The following is a 16,791-nucleotide window of genomic DNA, read 5'->3' on the forward strand; positions in this document are numbered from 1 at the left end:
CTGAATATATTAAATGTCACAGTCATCATTTACTGAGCAAGAGACAGCATAGATAACAGCACTGTGTGCATATTGTATTTATGGATGCTTTCTACCCTGCTTTTTTTGTATTGCCTGTCTGTATTTCTGTAGTATGGGATGTTTATGGGAGATTTATGGAGTAATCTACACACAATTATGTAACAGCAGACACCACCATGGAGATACAGTGCCTGATGCTGTTTAGAATGGAAGCAGGTAAACTTTATTTTAGTAGACAATACTGACACCCTGTGACTGTTTCCTTTATTACACCTCATGTATGTTGGTCCACAGCAACCACTATGTTCCACAGAGTTGATCTTTTGATTGGCCTGCTTTTATGATAGTAATAGATTCATTGCATAGTTCCCTAGAATCCCCCAAAATATAATAATAATAATAATAATAATAATTGAATATAAAAAGTGAGAAAAAAAATCCACAGCATATGATTCAGCAGGCAAGTGACTTATTTAAAAATATTTATTTTGAAAATACTTTATTTTATTTGAAATATTTATTTTTATTTTATTTGAAAATGTGTTTATTTTGTTCAAACATATTTGTTTATTTTTATTTTATTTGAAAATATGTGTTTTATTTTAATTTGATTTATTTGATTTTATGTGATATTATTATTCATAATAACACTTATATTAATAATATAATAATAACTAAATAATAATATTAATAAAATTGAACACAAAAAGTAAAAACAAAAAAAATCCACAGCATAGATTCAGCAGGCAAGTTCATTTATTTGAAAATAGTTGCTGTTTTATTTGAAAATATTTTTTGAAAATAGTCATTTTTATTTTATTAGAAAATTAATTTTGTTCAAAAATATGTTTATTTTATTTGAATTAGTTTTTTTAATTAATTTATTTTATTTTATTTAACTTGATTTTATTTTATTTGAAGAGCTGTTTATTTTGAAAATATTTGTTGATTTATTTTGAGGCCACATGATTGCGCAGCTGTCACGTGACATAAAGGAGGCATGATCACCGACAGGGAGCAGCGCCCGCGTCCCAGTCATTCTAGTTTAACAGGATGATCCCCAGACTGGCTGCAGTTCTCGCTTTATTTCTGTTTATATCATTAGATTTCTGCTCATGTCAGAGCTACGTCCTGGACGACAAAGTGGGATTAGGGCGAGTTTTTGACGGGATTGGAGGTTTGAGCGGTGGAGGGGTGAGTTTAGTCTGGTCATCTACTTCCTGGTTCGTTACAGTCCACAGTTGGTTGAATATCTGTATTATCATTATCGTGTATTATCTTTCTCCTGGTTCATTTAGGCAACGTCTCGTTTACTGGTCAACTATGCCGAACCATACCGCAGCCAGATATTAGACTACCTCTTCAAGGTATGACCTAATGCATGGCCAAATCATTCATACAGTTCCGTCTAATACTTGGAAACTCACTGTTATTCCTTTTTGAAATCTCCAGCCTAACTTTGGAGCCTCTTTGCACATACTGAAGGTGGAAATCGGAGGGGACGCTCAAACGACTGGTGAGATTTGTGCAATAGTCTAAGTAACTAAGAAATTAGTTACAGTCATGTGATACAATCATGTAGTGATGAGGTCAGTCACTGCGCTTAGCTACAGTGTAGGCAGTAATAAGTCTATGGTCAGAATTAATAAACTTCTAGCATTGGGTGCCTTTACAGAAAAGGATCCCAGTAGTTTTACACTGTTGTGGAGTACAAGTGAAACTTTGAGGGCCATTGCAGCAGCAAAAGTAATAGGATACAGCGAGGAAAGAAAGAAACATAGAATATAAGAACGCAAATAGAATCTAAAACAAGCAGTAGAAACAGTAAAAGTAAAATGAATGGAACAATAAAAGCAATGAAATAGAATGTAAATGATTGTGTGGCGTTATGTAAATGTATGCCGATAATTGCTGTTTCCTGGTATGGGAAAGAGTATGGGGAGTACAGTACAGTAGTGCAGGACAACAGACCTCTAACAGACTAACATAGTAGTACAGTATAAGGTTTGACCAATATGGGTTTTTGAAGGCTGCAACTGATAATAATATTTTTTGGACTGAAGCTGCTAATAGCCAGTATTTTGTGACAATATTCAATATCTTAATTTTGAAAATGTTCATGCCAAAAAAATCCAAGTATTCAGTGTTTCCCCCAGAATATTATTCTTATCAGGGTGTAAAAGCCTCTGAAACAGCATTTAGACTGTCATGGGACACTAAAACTCTCCACTGAAACCCAAACTAATGAAATTCTTTAATAATTAATAAAAGGCCAGTATTGGCCAAATATACAGTATGAGCAGTTTTTTACATTAGGGTCATGGTGGGCACCCTGGATAAATTAAATGCTAAAAATATGTTACTTTCATGTTATGCGATCATTGTTTTTCTAGATGGAACGGAGCCGTCTCACATGCACTATGAGAATGATGAGAACTACTTCCGGGGCTACGAGTGGTGGCTTATGAGGGAAGCTAAGAAGAGGAACCCAAATATCACACTAATAGGTGAGAGAGCATATTGCCATTCTTGCTAATGCTGCACACTGTAGTGAAGTCGGACCATGAGGCGCTAAACACATGATAAGTCAAAAGGAAATAAAGATCACATGAGAATGTAATAGCGAGACGGACATAAGTTGTTTTGAAAAAGGAAAAGTAGAGGAAACCTATGTGTAAAGTCTTGGTTTTTGAGTTCAAGTGTCTCTTTTAGACGGATTAAAAGTTTATGATATATCAGAAAGACTCCTTAAAAAACATGAACTAATGTTTTAATACATAAAGTGTGTGTCTAAAAGTCACAGAGATGAGCTTAAAAATCCCTGGCATGACAAGCTTAATGCAAAACATCTTTGTTCATTAAAGGTGCTGTGCGTATAATTTTAATATCAATAAATCATTAGCACATTCATTTTGAGACATTAACGTAAACAATTCAGACTTTTGCTGAGAGGATTGTCGGCCTCTACCGGCCTCTACACTCTTCAGAGTTTCTGGCAATGGCAGATGGAGGAAGGAGTGAAAGACCGATGGAAAAATCTCTCCCAACCTGTTTATCCTCTTCAGTAAAGACAAAGGCTCCTTGGAGGGGAAGGAGGACAGGAAGGAACAGGGTTTATGGGAAATGTGGTTTCCATTTTGAGAAACACTAGTACTAACAATACCACCGGTGTGAGATAGAGGCTACCAATTGTCTCCACCATGGTCTCATTTGTTTTCGGTAATTATACCAAGGTACTATTAATTTGACAATGATATATTGCTGTTTAAAATGCTACTCAAGGCACCTTTAACCATTTGTGTGTTTGTGTGTGTGTGCGTGCAGGTTTGCCATGGGCCTTTCCTGGTTGGGTAGGCCATGGGAAGAACTGGCCCTATGACTTCCCTGATATCACCGCATCCTATGTGGTGACCTGGATCCTTGGCGCAAAGCAGTACCACAATCTGGATATTGATTATGTTGGGGTGTGTACGTGTGTACTTTGCTTCTCATCCCTGTTCAGGCACCTTGTTATGCCTAGTAGAGCTATAGAAGGCGGCCATTTTGAATACTCGGGATGCAAAACTCTACCTGGAAGAGCAAGCCCATCCCATTCTGTCCTATACTGTTGTGTACCGAGATGCATACAAGCAATTGTCATTTCACAGATTCTGCACTGACAAACATATTCGAAACAAATGGAGCTCAAGAATCCAGAGGGATATGTTTACATTGTAATATATTTAGTTCATTATCGCAAGCTACCAGAATTTAGCCTTGGTAGCTAGTAGCTTATTAACTAATTCTAGCCAAATTCCTAGCCAAATTCAAAAAGTAATTGTGGTTGTTTAGTCAAGAGTGCTAGCTAGTTTGGTAACAAGTTTATGTGTATTTTGTCCTCACTTATGTTTTTAAGTAATGCTACTTTTATAATCTTCCAGGTAGAGTTTCCTACCCCAAGTGTTCAAAATGGCCGCTGTGTGAATAAGGTCGATTATATAAGATCTGTCCAGCGTCTCAACTGTGGACACTTTTCATAGCATCAGCTAGCATCTAGCAAAGCTAGATAAAGGAATCTGCTATGTAACTGAAATACAATTTCATCTGTTTAGATTTGGAATGAGCGAAACTTTGACAGCAAGTACATCAAGGTAATCCTAACCTCTTTACCTTTCAATGTCCTTTTATTGATGTAATCAATAAATTAATGTTTTACTACAGTATGAATAAGCATGATCCTAAATGGGAATTAGAGTGAAAAAAAAAACAGCCACCAACATTTGGTTTTGTCCCACGTGAGAGATATACAGTAGGTGTGACTCGCAGCAGTCAAGAACCTTTTTAAATATAGCTGGGTTCCTCTGAGAGCATATCCTTTGTCGCCAAGGTGCTCCGGGACACGCTGGATAAAGTCGGCCTAACTGATGTTGGCATCATCGCGGCGGACGGCGATTGGAGCGTCGCCAATACTATGAACGTTGACCCCTACCTTAACGATGCTGTTGAGGTGGTTGGGTAAGTAGAGTTGGCTCAAAGTCACACCCAGAGGTGGCACAAACAAACTCTTGAAACTTGCACCGCATAATCACTCCTTTGCCCCAATGGCAATCACAACGTCTGTATAACTTTCTTTGAGTTCACTGGATGGGATTTTGGTGCCTGATAACTGATTTACAAAACATGTGATGCACATGGTGAAATGCTCACTGGTTTCGGGTGTGTCTTTTTATTTTCATACCCTTTCATGAGGTAGGCATGTGTTCAAGTCTCAACTGGGCAATAAAGAAATCGTTCTTTCTTCTTACAAGACATATTTGGTGTGCTGGGTCAAGTACAGCTGAATGTTTGTGGCTGTTTTTCTCTTGCGTTTGGAGAGTCAAAAGTGATAGTTCAGTTATAAAGTAACGTGATACGCTGCAATTGTGCATGCTGCTGTGTTTTATGCCCATGTGCATGCCACAGTATTTTCCACTGAAGCATGGCATCGTCACTAATAAGCATAGGTCACTGACTTTGATGTATGAAGTTGATGGACATATACAGTATATTGCTGCGGTCATTTAAAAAAACATTGATTTGAAATTTATACTGATATATTTCTTGACCCTTAGGTCAAGAAAAGTTGAAGCCCTTGAAAAATGCAAAAATCCCATTGTACAATTTAAATATTTCATACTGTATAGCCTAGCCTAGTTGACAATCACTTTCTTCCTCTCCTCTCCGTCTCCCTGTGCCACTGTGCCTGGGTTCACCAGCTCCTGCGCTACACTCTGGACAAGAGTGGCTTGGAGAGGGTCAGGATCATAGCCAGTGATAACCTGTGGGAGCCCATTACCCTGTTTTTGCTGCTAGACCAAGAGCTCAGCAAAGCTGTAGACGTGATAGGGTAGGATCCTTTTCTGTGCCCATGAATGAAGCTTGTATTGCATGGCCTCTTGTCTCCGTTTCGGAGACCGTAACATCTCTCAGCCTTGAGAATCTTAACCTGACTTAACCTGATGCGATTGCATGTGATGTCACGTGTGATTGTATGGAAATGCTAAACCTGTAGTCATCTGTAAAAGATTTGAGCACGCAATCTATCCCTGTAAGAAATGATTTCTACTAATATTTGTAATATGCATGTGATAACAAGTGAATTTCTAGTGTGTGTTTGTATGTAAGTGCAGTCACGTATGGTTTTCATGCAGAGCTACCTATTCTGTGGCCGTGTGCACACAGAACAAGAGTGCACAAGAGTTTCAATCTATAATCAGAGATCCTGCATTAGACAAATGTGACACCCACTCCAACAAATGATTGCAGACATCCATTTAAACTTGCTGTAGGAAGTTACTCAATTCTCAGCTATCTTAAACTTTACTTTTGTTTCTAAAATGGTAGCTTTTTAAAAAAAAATGAAACCCTTAAAATGTGTGTGTGATAGTTGATATCCATGTGTGACCTGGCAGGGCCCACTACCCCGGCACCATCACGGTGATGGAGGCCCTGAAGACCCAGAAGAAGCTGTGGTCGTCAGAGGACTACAGCACCTTCAATGACGAGGAGGGAGGAGGCTGCTGGGCTCGCATCCTCAACCAGAACTACGTCAACGGACGCATGACTTCGTAAGTAGACTATCACAGATTATTACTTTAACTGTATTGTAGGAGATTGTATTGTAAGAATAGATGAGGGCTACAATTTGGAATAATCCCTCCATGATCACGCACTTGTGTATTTTACATCCTTGGATCATGAAGAAGAGATTGTACTCCTGCATTGCCTTTTCTGGGTTTTCCTTGGGTATCGAAGAGATGTAGACAGCAAAGTCTATATAGTCAGGTGTGTTTTCACAAGGGAATGGGTGGCTGAACACTCCAAGATCACATAGCAGTCTTTTAAAGAAAAAAAAAAGACTATTAGAACTGTTCTGAAGTCCTAATACAAGGAAAATACACTTTGGGTATTCATTCAGAATGATGACATATTTTGCATATTTACGTGGTCAGAAACAAATATCAGGAAAAATTAGACTGGCAATGAGTTTAATATGCAGAGGAAACCTTGTGTGCAGCTGTGTGGCTGAGGCTTATGATTCTTATTCCAGCACCATATCCTGGAACCTGGTTGCCAGCTACTATGAGCAACTGCCATTTGGACGAGATGGGTTGATGACGGCCGAGGAGCCCTGGAGTGGCAACTATGTAGTGGAGTCTCCCATCTGGATCACAGGTCTGGATAGCATCCTGCATTTTAAGAGGAATATTTCGCAATTATGACATTTGGTATCCCTGTGCATCTAGATAGTACAGGAATACCTAAAGGGGAGAGTAGAAATTCACAAATTTGGACTTAAGTGTATAATGCTGCGTTCCAGAGATGTCGGAATGTTGCAAATTCCGACTTCCAACTAGGAAAAATGTATAATATAACGCTCCTCAAGCTGGAAACTTGGGAAAGATTTCTCAACCCCCAAGGTTTCTGATGTCAAAATGGCAGCATACATTGTAAACACTAGACAGTGCTACTTTTAAGATATTTTTCATAGTTTTTAATTCTCATAGTACACTTTTTATTTCATGACCCTAAATCTAACAAAAACACCAATGTGGTAAATGGTTAACCCTATAAATTTGAAATGTAAAGTTGCACTTACAATTTAGCGTGTTAGCATAGACAAACGGTCTATGCTAACATACTAGCTAACGTTGACAGATATCTTTGATGCAACATTAGCTGCTGCAAATGTTGTCTGATGCCACGTCAACATGGCAGCATACACTGTAAACGCTGCACAGCATTACTTTTAGCATATTTATCATAACATGTTATTAATGTTATTACATGTATAATTCTCATAGTACACGTGTTCTTCAGCATTGCATGACCCTAAATCTATCAAAAACATCAATGTGGTAAATGGTTAAACCTATAAATTTGAAATGTAAAGTTTCACTTACAATTGCTAACGCTCTATGCTAACATGCTAGCTAACATTGCCAAATATCTTTGACGTGACATTAGCTGTTGCATGGGGAATAGTAGTTCCTATTTTAAATTGGACAAAGAAAATCTTGCGGGTGTCCGTATTTCTCCCCTGGTTTTCCCGAGCTGGACCACTGGAACACACAGAGGTTGTAATTACGACCTACCAACTGGGAATTTCTGACTTTGAATGGAACGTTACGTGAGGACACAGCAAAGTTATGCAAATGAGGTTATGTGGTTTTCCCCTTAGAATAACCGGAAATTACACCCACATCATTTTTAGATGTACTTTTACATCAATTGTGAAATTAACTAGGTTGTTTCTTTATTTCTTTATGATTATTTATTACTCCATTGAGCCTTTCCAAAAAGCACTTGTACCACTGTTTTGCTGAGTTTTTACAATTGGAGACTAAAAATCTGAAAACTCATATTAAGTTCTTCTACAGTATCTATCATCTACTGTATGTTGTGAAACAACTTGAAAGCTGTTTGGAAGGCTCTACATGTAATTATTCAGACTTTTTAGCCCCATTAATGTGTACTAGCATCACTAACACTAATGCTAACGTTTCTGCATCCAATGTCTCAACAACTACAGCTTCTGTATAGTCCCATGGTGCTAAATGTGATTTACCACGTTCTGTTTGTGTATGGTGACAGCTAGGGTTGGGTACCGCTCACATTTGAACCGGTACCGGTACCTGGAATTCGGTACCGGTACCCAACGGTACCTTTTTTCGGTACTTAACTATTTCAGTTGTAAAAAATAAGTCCAAACTTCTCAATTTCAACATTGTTATTTATTTAGAACATTGTTATTTATTTAGAACATTTTACACACCACACAAAATAAAACCTCTCCCTACCTCCCTCTCCCCTCCCAAACCCGTCCCTACAACCTCCAACCTCCAACCTGTCACAGTCTGTCACCACCAGGGCATAGCTGGTGGCATAGCCAGGGGTGGGGCCTGATGCTAATAGTTTTGCTCATTGTAGTTTCTGTAACAGTGCATTTTTGCGGGGTAGCGTTGTTAGCGCCACGCCCAACCCCCAAACCTGGAGGGCCGGTGTGCTGGCTTTCGTCTGGCTCCTCACCCGAGACCAATCTGGTATGGTTAGACCTACCAGGAGCCATAGACTCCCCCCAGTATAGCTCTCAGGGTCTTAGAAGCACGCAAGCCTCTCCACCACGACAAGGTCACAGCACAGGGAGAAGCTCATTGCAGCCTTATGTCCCATAGGGGATGAAGAGGAGTAAGTAAAGTATAGCCAGGGGTAACGACGTCTTCTGCCCCAGGGTGAAGGGTGTAACCTCTGCGGCTCTCACTGTGACACGAGGGTGGGTTGAGAGTGGGACAGGGTGACCTGTCAATGAAAGCAAGAGTGTAAACAACACGACTCACAAGCTGATGATAATGATAACGCTAGTAAGAATGCTAAGCTAACGTCAGCCAAGACAATGAAAAAAGCCCAGTTATCTCCAACAACAACTTATCCAACTAGCTAATTAATTAGCTGAACATGTCGATGAAGTTGTCGATGCCTCACTTAAAGTTTCGTTGTCCATGGAGGGTTCAACTTCTTCGGCGCTGGCTGCAGGCGTGCTGCTAACGTTAGCTGCGGCTGCTGCGGGTACGGTGACCAGACATCCCGGTTTGTCCGGGATTGTCCCGGTTTCAAGATGGGTGTCCCCGGTCCCGGTTTTCACCACAATTAAAATACTAATAATAGTATTATACTTGCTTTCAGCGCTTACATAGATGTTTATCATGTTCTGTCCGCTCATTATTACCTAATCCAATCAAAAAACATAAACAATGCACCACGTGTCTGAATTCAACACTGATTTGTCTGTATGTGTCAATCAATCAATGTGTTGTTGTCAAGGCTGTTGCTAGCCTTTGACGCTTGTGGCTCTGTCTGACAGAATCTGTCAGTACGCTAACGGTTAGCTGTCATGCCGAAGAGAAAGTCAGTCTTTTCTAAAGACCTCCAGAAGGCTTACTCTTTTCTTCGTGAAGTAGCCGGCAACGAAAATGCTGCGTTCTGCACACACTGCAAGAGTACATTTTCGGTCGCGCACAGTGGAAATGCCGACATAAAAGATCATATTAAGAAGGCCATAAGCGGTGGCTTAGCAGTGTTTTGTGTTTACTAGTGTTATTATACAGTTTTCAAATAAACTATGTTTTGGTGGATTTTTGGAGACAAAACATATTTTTTTGTTTGCTGAGGCGCTGTCCATGGTGTTGAAAGGTGCAGTCACTAGGTGTGCTAAGCGCTGAAATAATTGTCCCCCATCCTGATGAAAACGCCTATGGTGTGTGCACAAGCGCATACATGTGCGCGTGCATGAACGTGCGGTACACTTTAAGGGTCCCGGTTTGGGGGTTTGAAAATGTGGTCACCCTAGCTGTGGGGGACTTGGCTTTCAGGCTATCAAATACGGTACACTCTTCAGCTTTTAGAAATATTTTGTGTTTGACCAGGTGTTTCCTCAGGTTAGATGTGTTGCCATGGCCAGCTTTGCATTTCGCATCACAAATATTGCAGCGAGCGTTGTCTGCGTCAAGTTTTGAAAAGTGTAACCACACTTGGGACCGCTTTCGGCTTGCCATTGCCCTGACTGTGTTGAACAAGGTGCAGGGGTGACGTAATCTCGCTCTCGTAGTCTCGCTCTCTCTCTTTCTCTCTACTCTCTCACCCAGATGCGCTCTCAGGTACCGAAATCTGGCACTGATTGATTTAACGTGAATCGGTACTCGGTAGTACCGACGTAATTCGGTCGGAACCCTTAAAAGTACCGAGTTCGGTACCCAACCCTAGTGACAGCCGACTTACGTAATGCTAGCTAGACTCTGAGTGTGTCGTCAAACTATGATTGTGTAGGGCCTAAGCATTTTCAACTCTCTGCCATTGGACAAAAAGAACAAATCTATCAAAGTCTTGGCTTTGATAGCTAGCTGGCAGCAGGCTAATGTAGCAAAGCAACTGATGTTAATGAACAAGTGAGTTAAGAAATGGTTTATGGAGGAAATATTGGTGGTAAAATGTTGTATTATATTGTCTTCTTCCCAGCCCACACCACTCAGTTCACCCAGCCAGGATGGACCTACCTACAGACTGTAGGACATCTAGCACAAGGTGGAAGTTACGTTGCCCTGACTGACGGCAAAGGAAACCTCACTGTTGTTATAGAAACCATGGCAAGGTTTTTTTTAAATTTTTTTTTCTTATAAGGTTTGATTTTCCTGGCACTGTAATTAGACATTTATATTTTCCAGTTCCTTAAACAATTTGCCTCGTAAATTTCTTTAGTGTGTAGCTATATTTCCCAAGGAGACAGTTTAAAACAACAGAACTATATTTTCAGTGAAAGTTTTAGTGTGCAAGATAAGCTTAGCCTTCTGGTATTTAGCTGTTCTGGAGACAGCTCATTGATCAAGAAAAAAACCCAAGTTTCCCAGTAATTGGAATTTACTCATATAAATCTGAGGGTTTGTAGGAAAATACAATTGATTGCAGTTATTTAGTAGCACTCTGTAGAAATTGGTTCTTAGAGGTGTTCCTTGCCCCTATGAAACCAGGAACAAAAGGAACCTCCTGTATATCTGGCTCTTCTTTTGCTGTTATTATATAGGCTGTATAAATCCAGTAAGATGTATCACAGAAGTAATGCCTTCTCATTTGAAAAGTAATATCTACCCATTTATTAACCTAAAGAGACCAATGTTGCATTAAAACACTAAAACAGCACATGAGATACATGATCTTTTTTTCCATCTCCTTTGCAGACTCACGATCATTCAGTTTGCATTAGGCCTCCACTCCCAGCCTACAATGTGACCTCCCAGAATGCAACCTTCCAGCTGAAGGGATCCTTTGTAAGTTCCTCTGCGATCTTCCATCAAACTGTGGAAAGGTAACGATTGATACTTTCGTCTGATTCAAGGGTATTCGTTGCTCCTAGGCCTCCATCAAGGCACTCCAAGTATGGCGGTCGAAGTTTGACTTCAAGACGAAAAAGCCTTCCTTCTTCGAAAAACTCACTCCGCTGAAGGTAAGAGACAAGATGTGACAGCTTGATACAACTCTGGGTTTGGAAGTTGGTTGAAAGCGAGATTCAAGCTTTGAGCAAGTTCTCTCCTCCGTGGAAAGTTCACATTGAGCCACAAAACTTTTAACAAGGTTTTATAAAACTATGCGAGTAAAGTTTTGATGTCTTTATACGTGTTTATGATGGTTCCAGCTTTTGGATGGCTCGTTCATCTTGAGTCTGGCTGAAGACGAGGTTTATACATTAACTACCATTACAACAGGCCTGAAAGGGAGATACCCAGACCCACCTCCCTCTGCTCGCTTCCCCCGTGTCTACAAGGACGACTTTAATGTTCGTAAGTACAGCACATACAAGAGAGAACTTCACCTATTTACAGGGTTTCCGTTGGTCATAGAATTCCAGTGTATTCCAGAGAGGGAAAGTCGGGGAATGCTCAAAGTTCTCTGTAGAAGTTGGGGGATATCAGGGAAATTGACAAATGGGTCAATTTACAGGAATATAGCAGAATGTATTTTCCAACTTGTTCCATTGCCTTAGATGGTTTTCAGCCCAAGTGGAGTGGAAACCAGACTGTTCACCCCTTTAGAAAAACAATTAACAAACCAAGAATGAAGAACATTGTTAGGTCATGGAGGCTCTCTGACTTAGGTATGGAAAGTCTTAGAAAAGTCATGGAATTCTACATCAGGGCCGCAGTGGGGAACGTGTATTTAGATGTGTTACATCCTGAAGTGATCCTGAGTGATGTTGAAGAATCAACTGTGAACCTTCACAAATCTCCAAGCAGTTAGTAGAGTATTTATATCTCTCCAACGGCTTTTGCCTTACCATTGTCCTTAGATACCAAGAGATGAAGAGAACAGGCCTTTATTGTCCCATTCCCGCCTCTTCTCCCACCCTCTCTATCCCTCTAACCTCCATTAGCCAACCCTCCCTTCACCGAGGCTCCAGACTTTGCCGACCAGACTGGGGTGTTCGAGTACTACATCAACCTGACCGACCCTGGACCTCACGTCTTCACCTTACGCCAGGTTCTCACCCAGAGGCCCGTCACATGGGCGACAGACGCCGACCAGACCATCAGTGTCATAGGCGACTACCAATGGTGAGGCGATGGCAGTTGCACAATTTCAACACCTTACAGTTTTTTCTGATTGCTTAGGCACTATCTTTGAAACTATAGGCTATTTTTGCAAAACTCTACACACTAACCACAAAACCTTACACCAAACCAGCAAAACATTATACATCTCTTGCAAAATCAAACAATTCTTGCAAAACTCTTCAAACTCTTTTAAAAAATTGTGTTTTTGCATCAATACAGTACACACAAACCATCATTTGAATAAGCACACGAAGCACCAACTACGCACTGATAGTATACATGAAAAACACTTGTGGCTTTTGCTTTTTCTGTGTGCAGGGCATAGCAGTTTGCAATACTGTAAAGTTTTGTCATGCATGTAGTAAACACATGGAATACACATCCATACTTTACACATTTGGATACCTGTGTGTATGTGTGTTTACGTTACTACATGTTAGTCAGGTTTGACTTTTTTTGGTTTTAAGTGAGCTATCGCAACGACACCCTGACTATGTTGAACTGGTTTCTTGAGACAGACCCCAAGGCTCATTTCCCCCCCCCCCGTCAGAAGAAGCCATTTGCTGCCATTCATTCTTGTACAGTATGAAAAACAACTTGCACAGAGCGAGAGAATCCAGCACAGTAAACATGAAGCCTTCATTTGGTTTTGTCAAAGTTTCTATTGTGTATGAGTTGAATGTTTTCATATCAGTGCATGTATTACATTACTCTCTGCTTACTGTCTGTCACACCCACAGGAAGAAATGGAAATCTCCAGGAAATAATCCCTCAAAAACATATCACCTTACAAACTTTATTGTCACATTCATTCTTATTTGGGTCATCTTTGTTACCCGGGACAGACATTTTAATTTTAAGCTAGGTTTGACACTGTAAAGTAGTGGTTTGCAAAGTGGGGTCCAGGGACCCCCAGGGGTCCTTGAGGGAATTCCAGTGGGTCCCCCAGCAAAATAAGGAACTGTTGAATTTCACTATAACTAAAATAATCCCAATTAGAAAATGTACAAGAATAACAATTGTATTCATAGCATTCACAGAATAGATAATTCAGTACAACAAGAATTTTTCCATATGTGTCCCTGTTATTTATATATTTGAGAACCCCTACTGTAAAGTTTGCATTTTAAAAACAATGAAAAAAACAGTGAAAAACAAGTAATTGAATTACATGTAGCCTGCATTGCAAAATGATTGGGGGAAATGTAAACTAGATGTAGACAGAAGTAAATGGGCTGTAACTGTATGGAAAATATATATCCCTTTTGAATCTGAACTCTACTTCTTTTTAACCTCTAACCCTGGCTGTGTTCATGCCACACTCTACCCACCGAGTTATACACAACCCCATCTGATTTCTCTTCATGTGTGCGTTCTTTATGTTGCTGTGTTTCAGGGAGAACCTGACAGTTTCGTGTGATGTCTTCATGGAGAGCGTTAAGACCGGCGGTGTTTTCCTCGCGGCCAGAGTGGATAAAGGAGGCCAGTCGGTCCGCAGCGCCATGGGAGTCTTCTTCTGGGTGTTCGCCGACGGCACCTACAAAGTTACCAATGACCTTGGTCAGTAGCCCTCTAATCGCCCTCTGCTTCATTAAGCTTTGTACTTTTTTGCATAGTACATATTTAAAGTAAATGGGGGGGAAAGTGGTAATCTCTCATTGTCATTGTCTCATTATCAGCAATTGGTGTACTGTTGATTTATTTTGTGCTCTTCTTTCCTCAATAGCTGGTAAGACTGTGCTTGCAGAGGGGCAGTCTGGCACCCGAGCGTATGGTTGGCACACCTTAACACTCACAGTAAAAGTAAGTACAGACTTCCTCTGTTGATCTTTAGTAATTCTAAAGTTTTTTTAAACGGAGCTAGATATACACTCCATGGCCACTTTATTAGTTACACCTAGCCAGTACTAAGTAGCACCCCGCTTTTTTGAATTCTTTGAGGCCTGGATCCAACAAGGTGCTGGAAACATTCCACAAGGATCTTGGTCTGTGTTGACAGTACCTACAGAGTTTTTGGCGGCACATTCATGCTACAAACATCCTGCTCCACCTTGGGTTGAGATGTGGACTGAACCCAAGTCGCTGTCATGTTCCTGAACCGTCTTTATCCTGCTAGAAGTTTCCATTTGACAACTGCTAGACTGGACCTTAGGTTCGCTGTGGTGTTCAAATGATTCTCCATTGGTACTAGTGAGCCCAATGTGAGCCAAGAAAACATTCCCCAGCATTACACCACCACCAGCAGTCTGTAGTGTTGACACCATGCAGGATTCATGCTACCCTGCCATCATGTGTGATCATGTGTCCACTGTAGCTTCATCTTCCTGTTGTTAGCTGACAGCAGGGGAAGCCAGCATGGTCTTCTGCTTTAGCCCATCCACTTCCAGGATGGATCAATTGTGTTTCTGAGATGCTCTTCTGCACACCACTGTTGTACCGAGCTTGTATTAGCTTGAACCAGTTTTACCGTTCTCCTCTGACCTCTCTCATCCACAAGGTGTTCTTACTGGAGTTGTTTTTTCTTTATAGCACCATTTCTCTGTAAATTCTAGATACTGTGGTGTGGAGAATCCCAGAAGGTTGGCTGTTTGTGTGATCCATCTTACCACGTTCAAAGAGGCTTAAATCATGCATCTTGGCCATTGTAACATTTAGTCGAACATGCATTCACACTGTGAGCAACTTGGTTGATGTGTCACTCTATTCTGATCAATTGTGGGCGGGGCCAGGAGCTCTGATTGCATGATTGTTTTGATGAGTTAACATGGCTATCTAGCAAGCACTAATTACATAGCAGTAATCGAAAATACACAAACCTATCTATAATCTATAAAATGACTTCCGAGCTTACTATCGACCATAATGATGGATGCTTATTCCTGTAGTCTTTCAAATAAAAGTTGTAGAGAACTGAGAAGCTTTGAACGGCTGTAATCAACTTCTTGGCCATTTAGTTTCGTGAAAGGAAATCACATCGGAAGGGAAACAAGGGAGTATGGAAATCTGATTGGCTGTTGACAGCTGATGACTGTGAAAAGTTCAGCTGTGGCCAACTTTTCTCGGCCTGTTGAGCGTCCCCACATTGGCCGAGTTTCCCTGGTCGCTCAGCTCTGTAGGAGATGAATGAACTTCCAGTGACTTGTTGATCATGTTGCTCGCAGTATAGGCTAAATCCATGATAACTGAACCTCTCGACCCCATCTGAATGCTTTACATACCGAGTCCCAGCCGTGTGTCTCACTGTCTGGAAGAATGAGCTGGTTGTCTAAATGAGGAGGTGTGCCTAATAAAGTGGACACTGAGTCTATGCAGTAAAACCATTCTCACTTTGATCATGTCTTTCCTCCAGGGCCAGTATGCCTCAGGATTTCTGAATGGATATCCACTATGGAAGAATGCTGTGGTGCTGACACCAAAGAACGGCTGGGCAGCCATAGGAACACACTCATTCGAACTGGCTCAGTTTGATAACTTCGCTGTGGAGGCAGAATGATTGACTTGACACCATGATTGTGTTGCTGAAGCCATGCTGTGAATATGCCTTGATTAATTTATTGACTTGATTAATGCATTGTTTAACCCTTTAATGTGATAGCTTGTATTTTTTGGTCCCAAAGAAATAATCAGAGTTTTAGAATTTGTTTATGGGAAGGGGTAAGGGGAAGGTTTGTAAAGTTTTATAAAAGCATCTATGGCACATTTTATTATTTTTTTGAGTCAGTAAAATATTTTGCCTTGATATTGTAATGTACTGAACACTTTGAAATTTAGAGTCTGAGATGATCAAGTCTTTTAGATTTGTGTTTTATTGTTGATTAAAAAAATATGTTCTTCAATTATTTTGCAATAAAGTATTTTCAAAATGAAGTGTTAGCTTTGTTGTACTTGGTTCACATCATGGTTGTAGTAGGGGCAACAATTGACCTACCTCACTGGAATGAAAGGCTGGAAAAAAAGACAAACAAGTAGGTAGTGTTGAGCTCCAAGAGCACTCTAAGCTAATACAGGGGTTCCCATACTTATTCATGTCAAGGATCCCTAAAGAGATGCTTGTTAAGCCACAAACCCCTTCTGTCACTGGGCTAACTTCTAGTAAATTAAACAACATTGAAATGTAACTATTCTTGATCTTGACCTGGTCCCCACTTTGGGA

General features: G+C 40.5%; 1 protein-coding gene across 2 annotated transcripts; it reads left to right on the forward strand.

Moving 5' to 3' along the window:
- Positions 1–1,052: 1,052 nt before the first annotated feature.
- galcb (galactosylceramidase b) lies at positions 1,053–16,497 on the forward strand. Of its 2 annotated transcripts, none has more exons than XM_071899143.2 (17): positions 1,053–1,215; positions 1,320–1,388; positions 1,474–1,537; positions 2,415–2,528; positions 3,346–3,485; positions 4,113–4,151; positions 4,388–4,515; positions 5,952–6,107; positions 6,590–6,714; positions 10,552–10,679; positions 11,268–11,357; positions 11,444–11,533; positions 11,723–11,867; positions 12,458–12,638; positions 14,035–14,198; positions 14,365–14,441; positions 15,988–16,497. In XM_071899143.2, the coding sequence occupies exons 1-17, from the start codon at positions 1,075–1,077 to the stop codon at positions 16,129–16,131; spliced, it is 1,995 nt and encodes a 664-aa protein (XP_071755244.1). In that variant the 5' UTR covers positions 1,053–1,074; the 3' UTR covers positions 16,132–16,497. The 2 variants fall into 2 exon arrangements, with proteins under 2 accessions (XP_071755244.1, XP_071755242.1); XM_071899141.2 differs by lacking the exon at positions 4,388–4,515 and adding an exon at positions 5,256–5,386.
- The last annotated feature ends 294 nt before the right edge of the window (positions 16,498–16,791 follow it).

This window comes from Centroberyx gerrardi, chromosome 17 (genome assembly GCF_048128805.1).
Source record: "Centroberyx gerrardi isolate f3 chromosome 17, fCenGer3.hap1.cur.20231027, whole genome shotgun sequence".
Taxonomy (NCBI): domain Eukaryota; kingdom Metazoa; phylum Chordata; class Actinopteri; order Beryciformes; family Berycidae; genus Centroberyx; species Centroberyx gerrardi.

Bases quoted from the DNA above. Each gene is read 5' to 3' on its own strand.
- galcb (XM_071899141.2), top strand. From the start codon at position 1,075: ATGATCCCCAGACTGGCTGCAGTTCTCGCTTTATTTCTGTTTATATCA. The intron at 5,387-5,951 runs GTAGGATCCTTT...GTGACCTGGCAG, and splicing joins AAAGCTGTAGACGTGATAGG to GGCCCACTACCCCGGCACCA. The intron at 11,534-11,722 runs GTAAGAGACAAG...TGATGGTTCCAG, and splicing joins AAAAACTCACTCCGCTGAAG to CTTTTGGATGGCTCGTTCAT.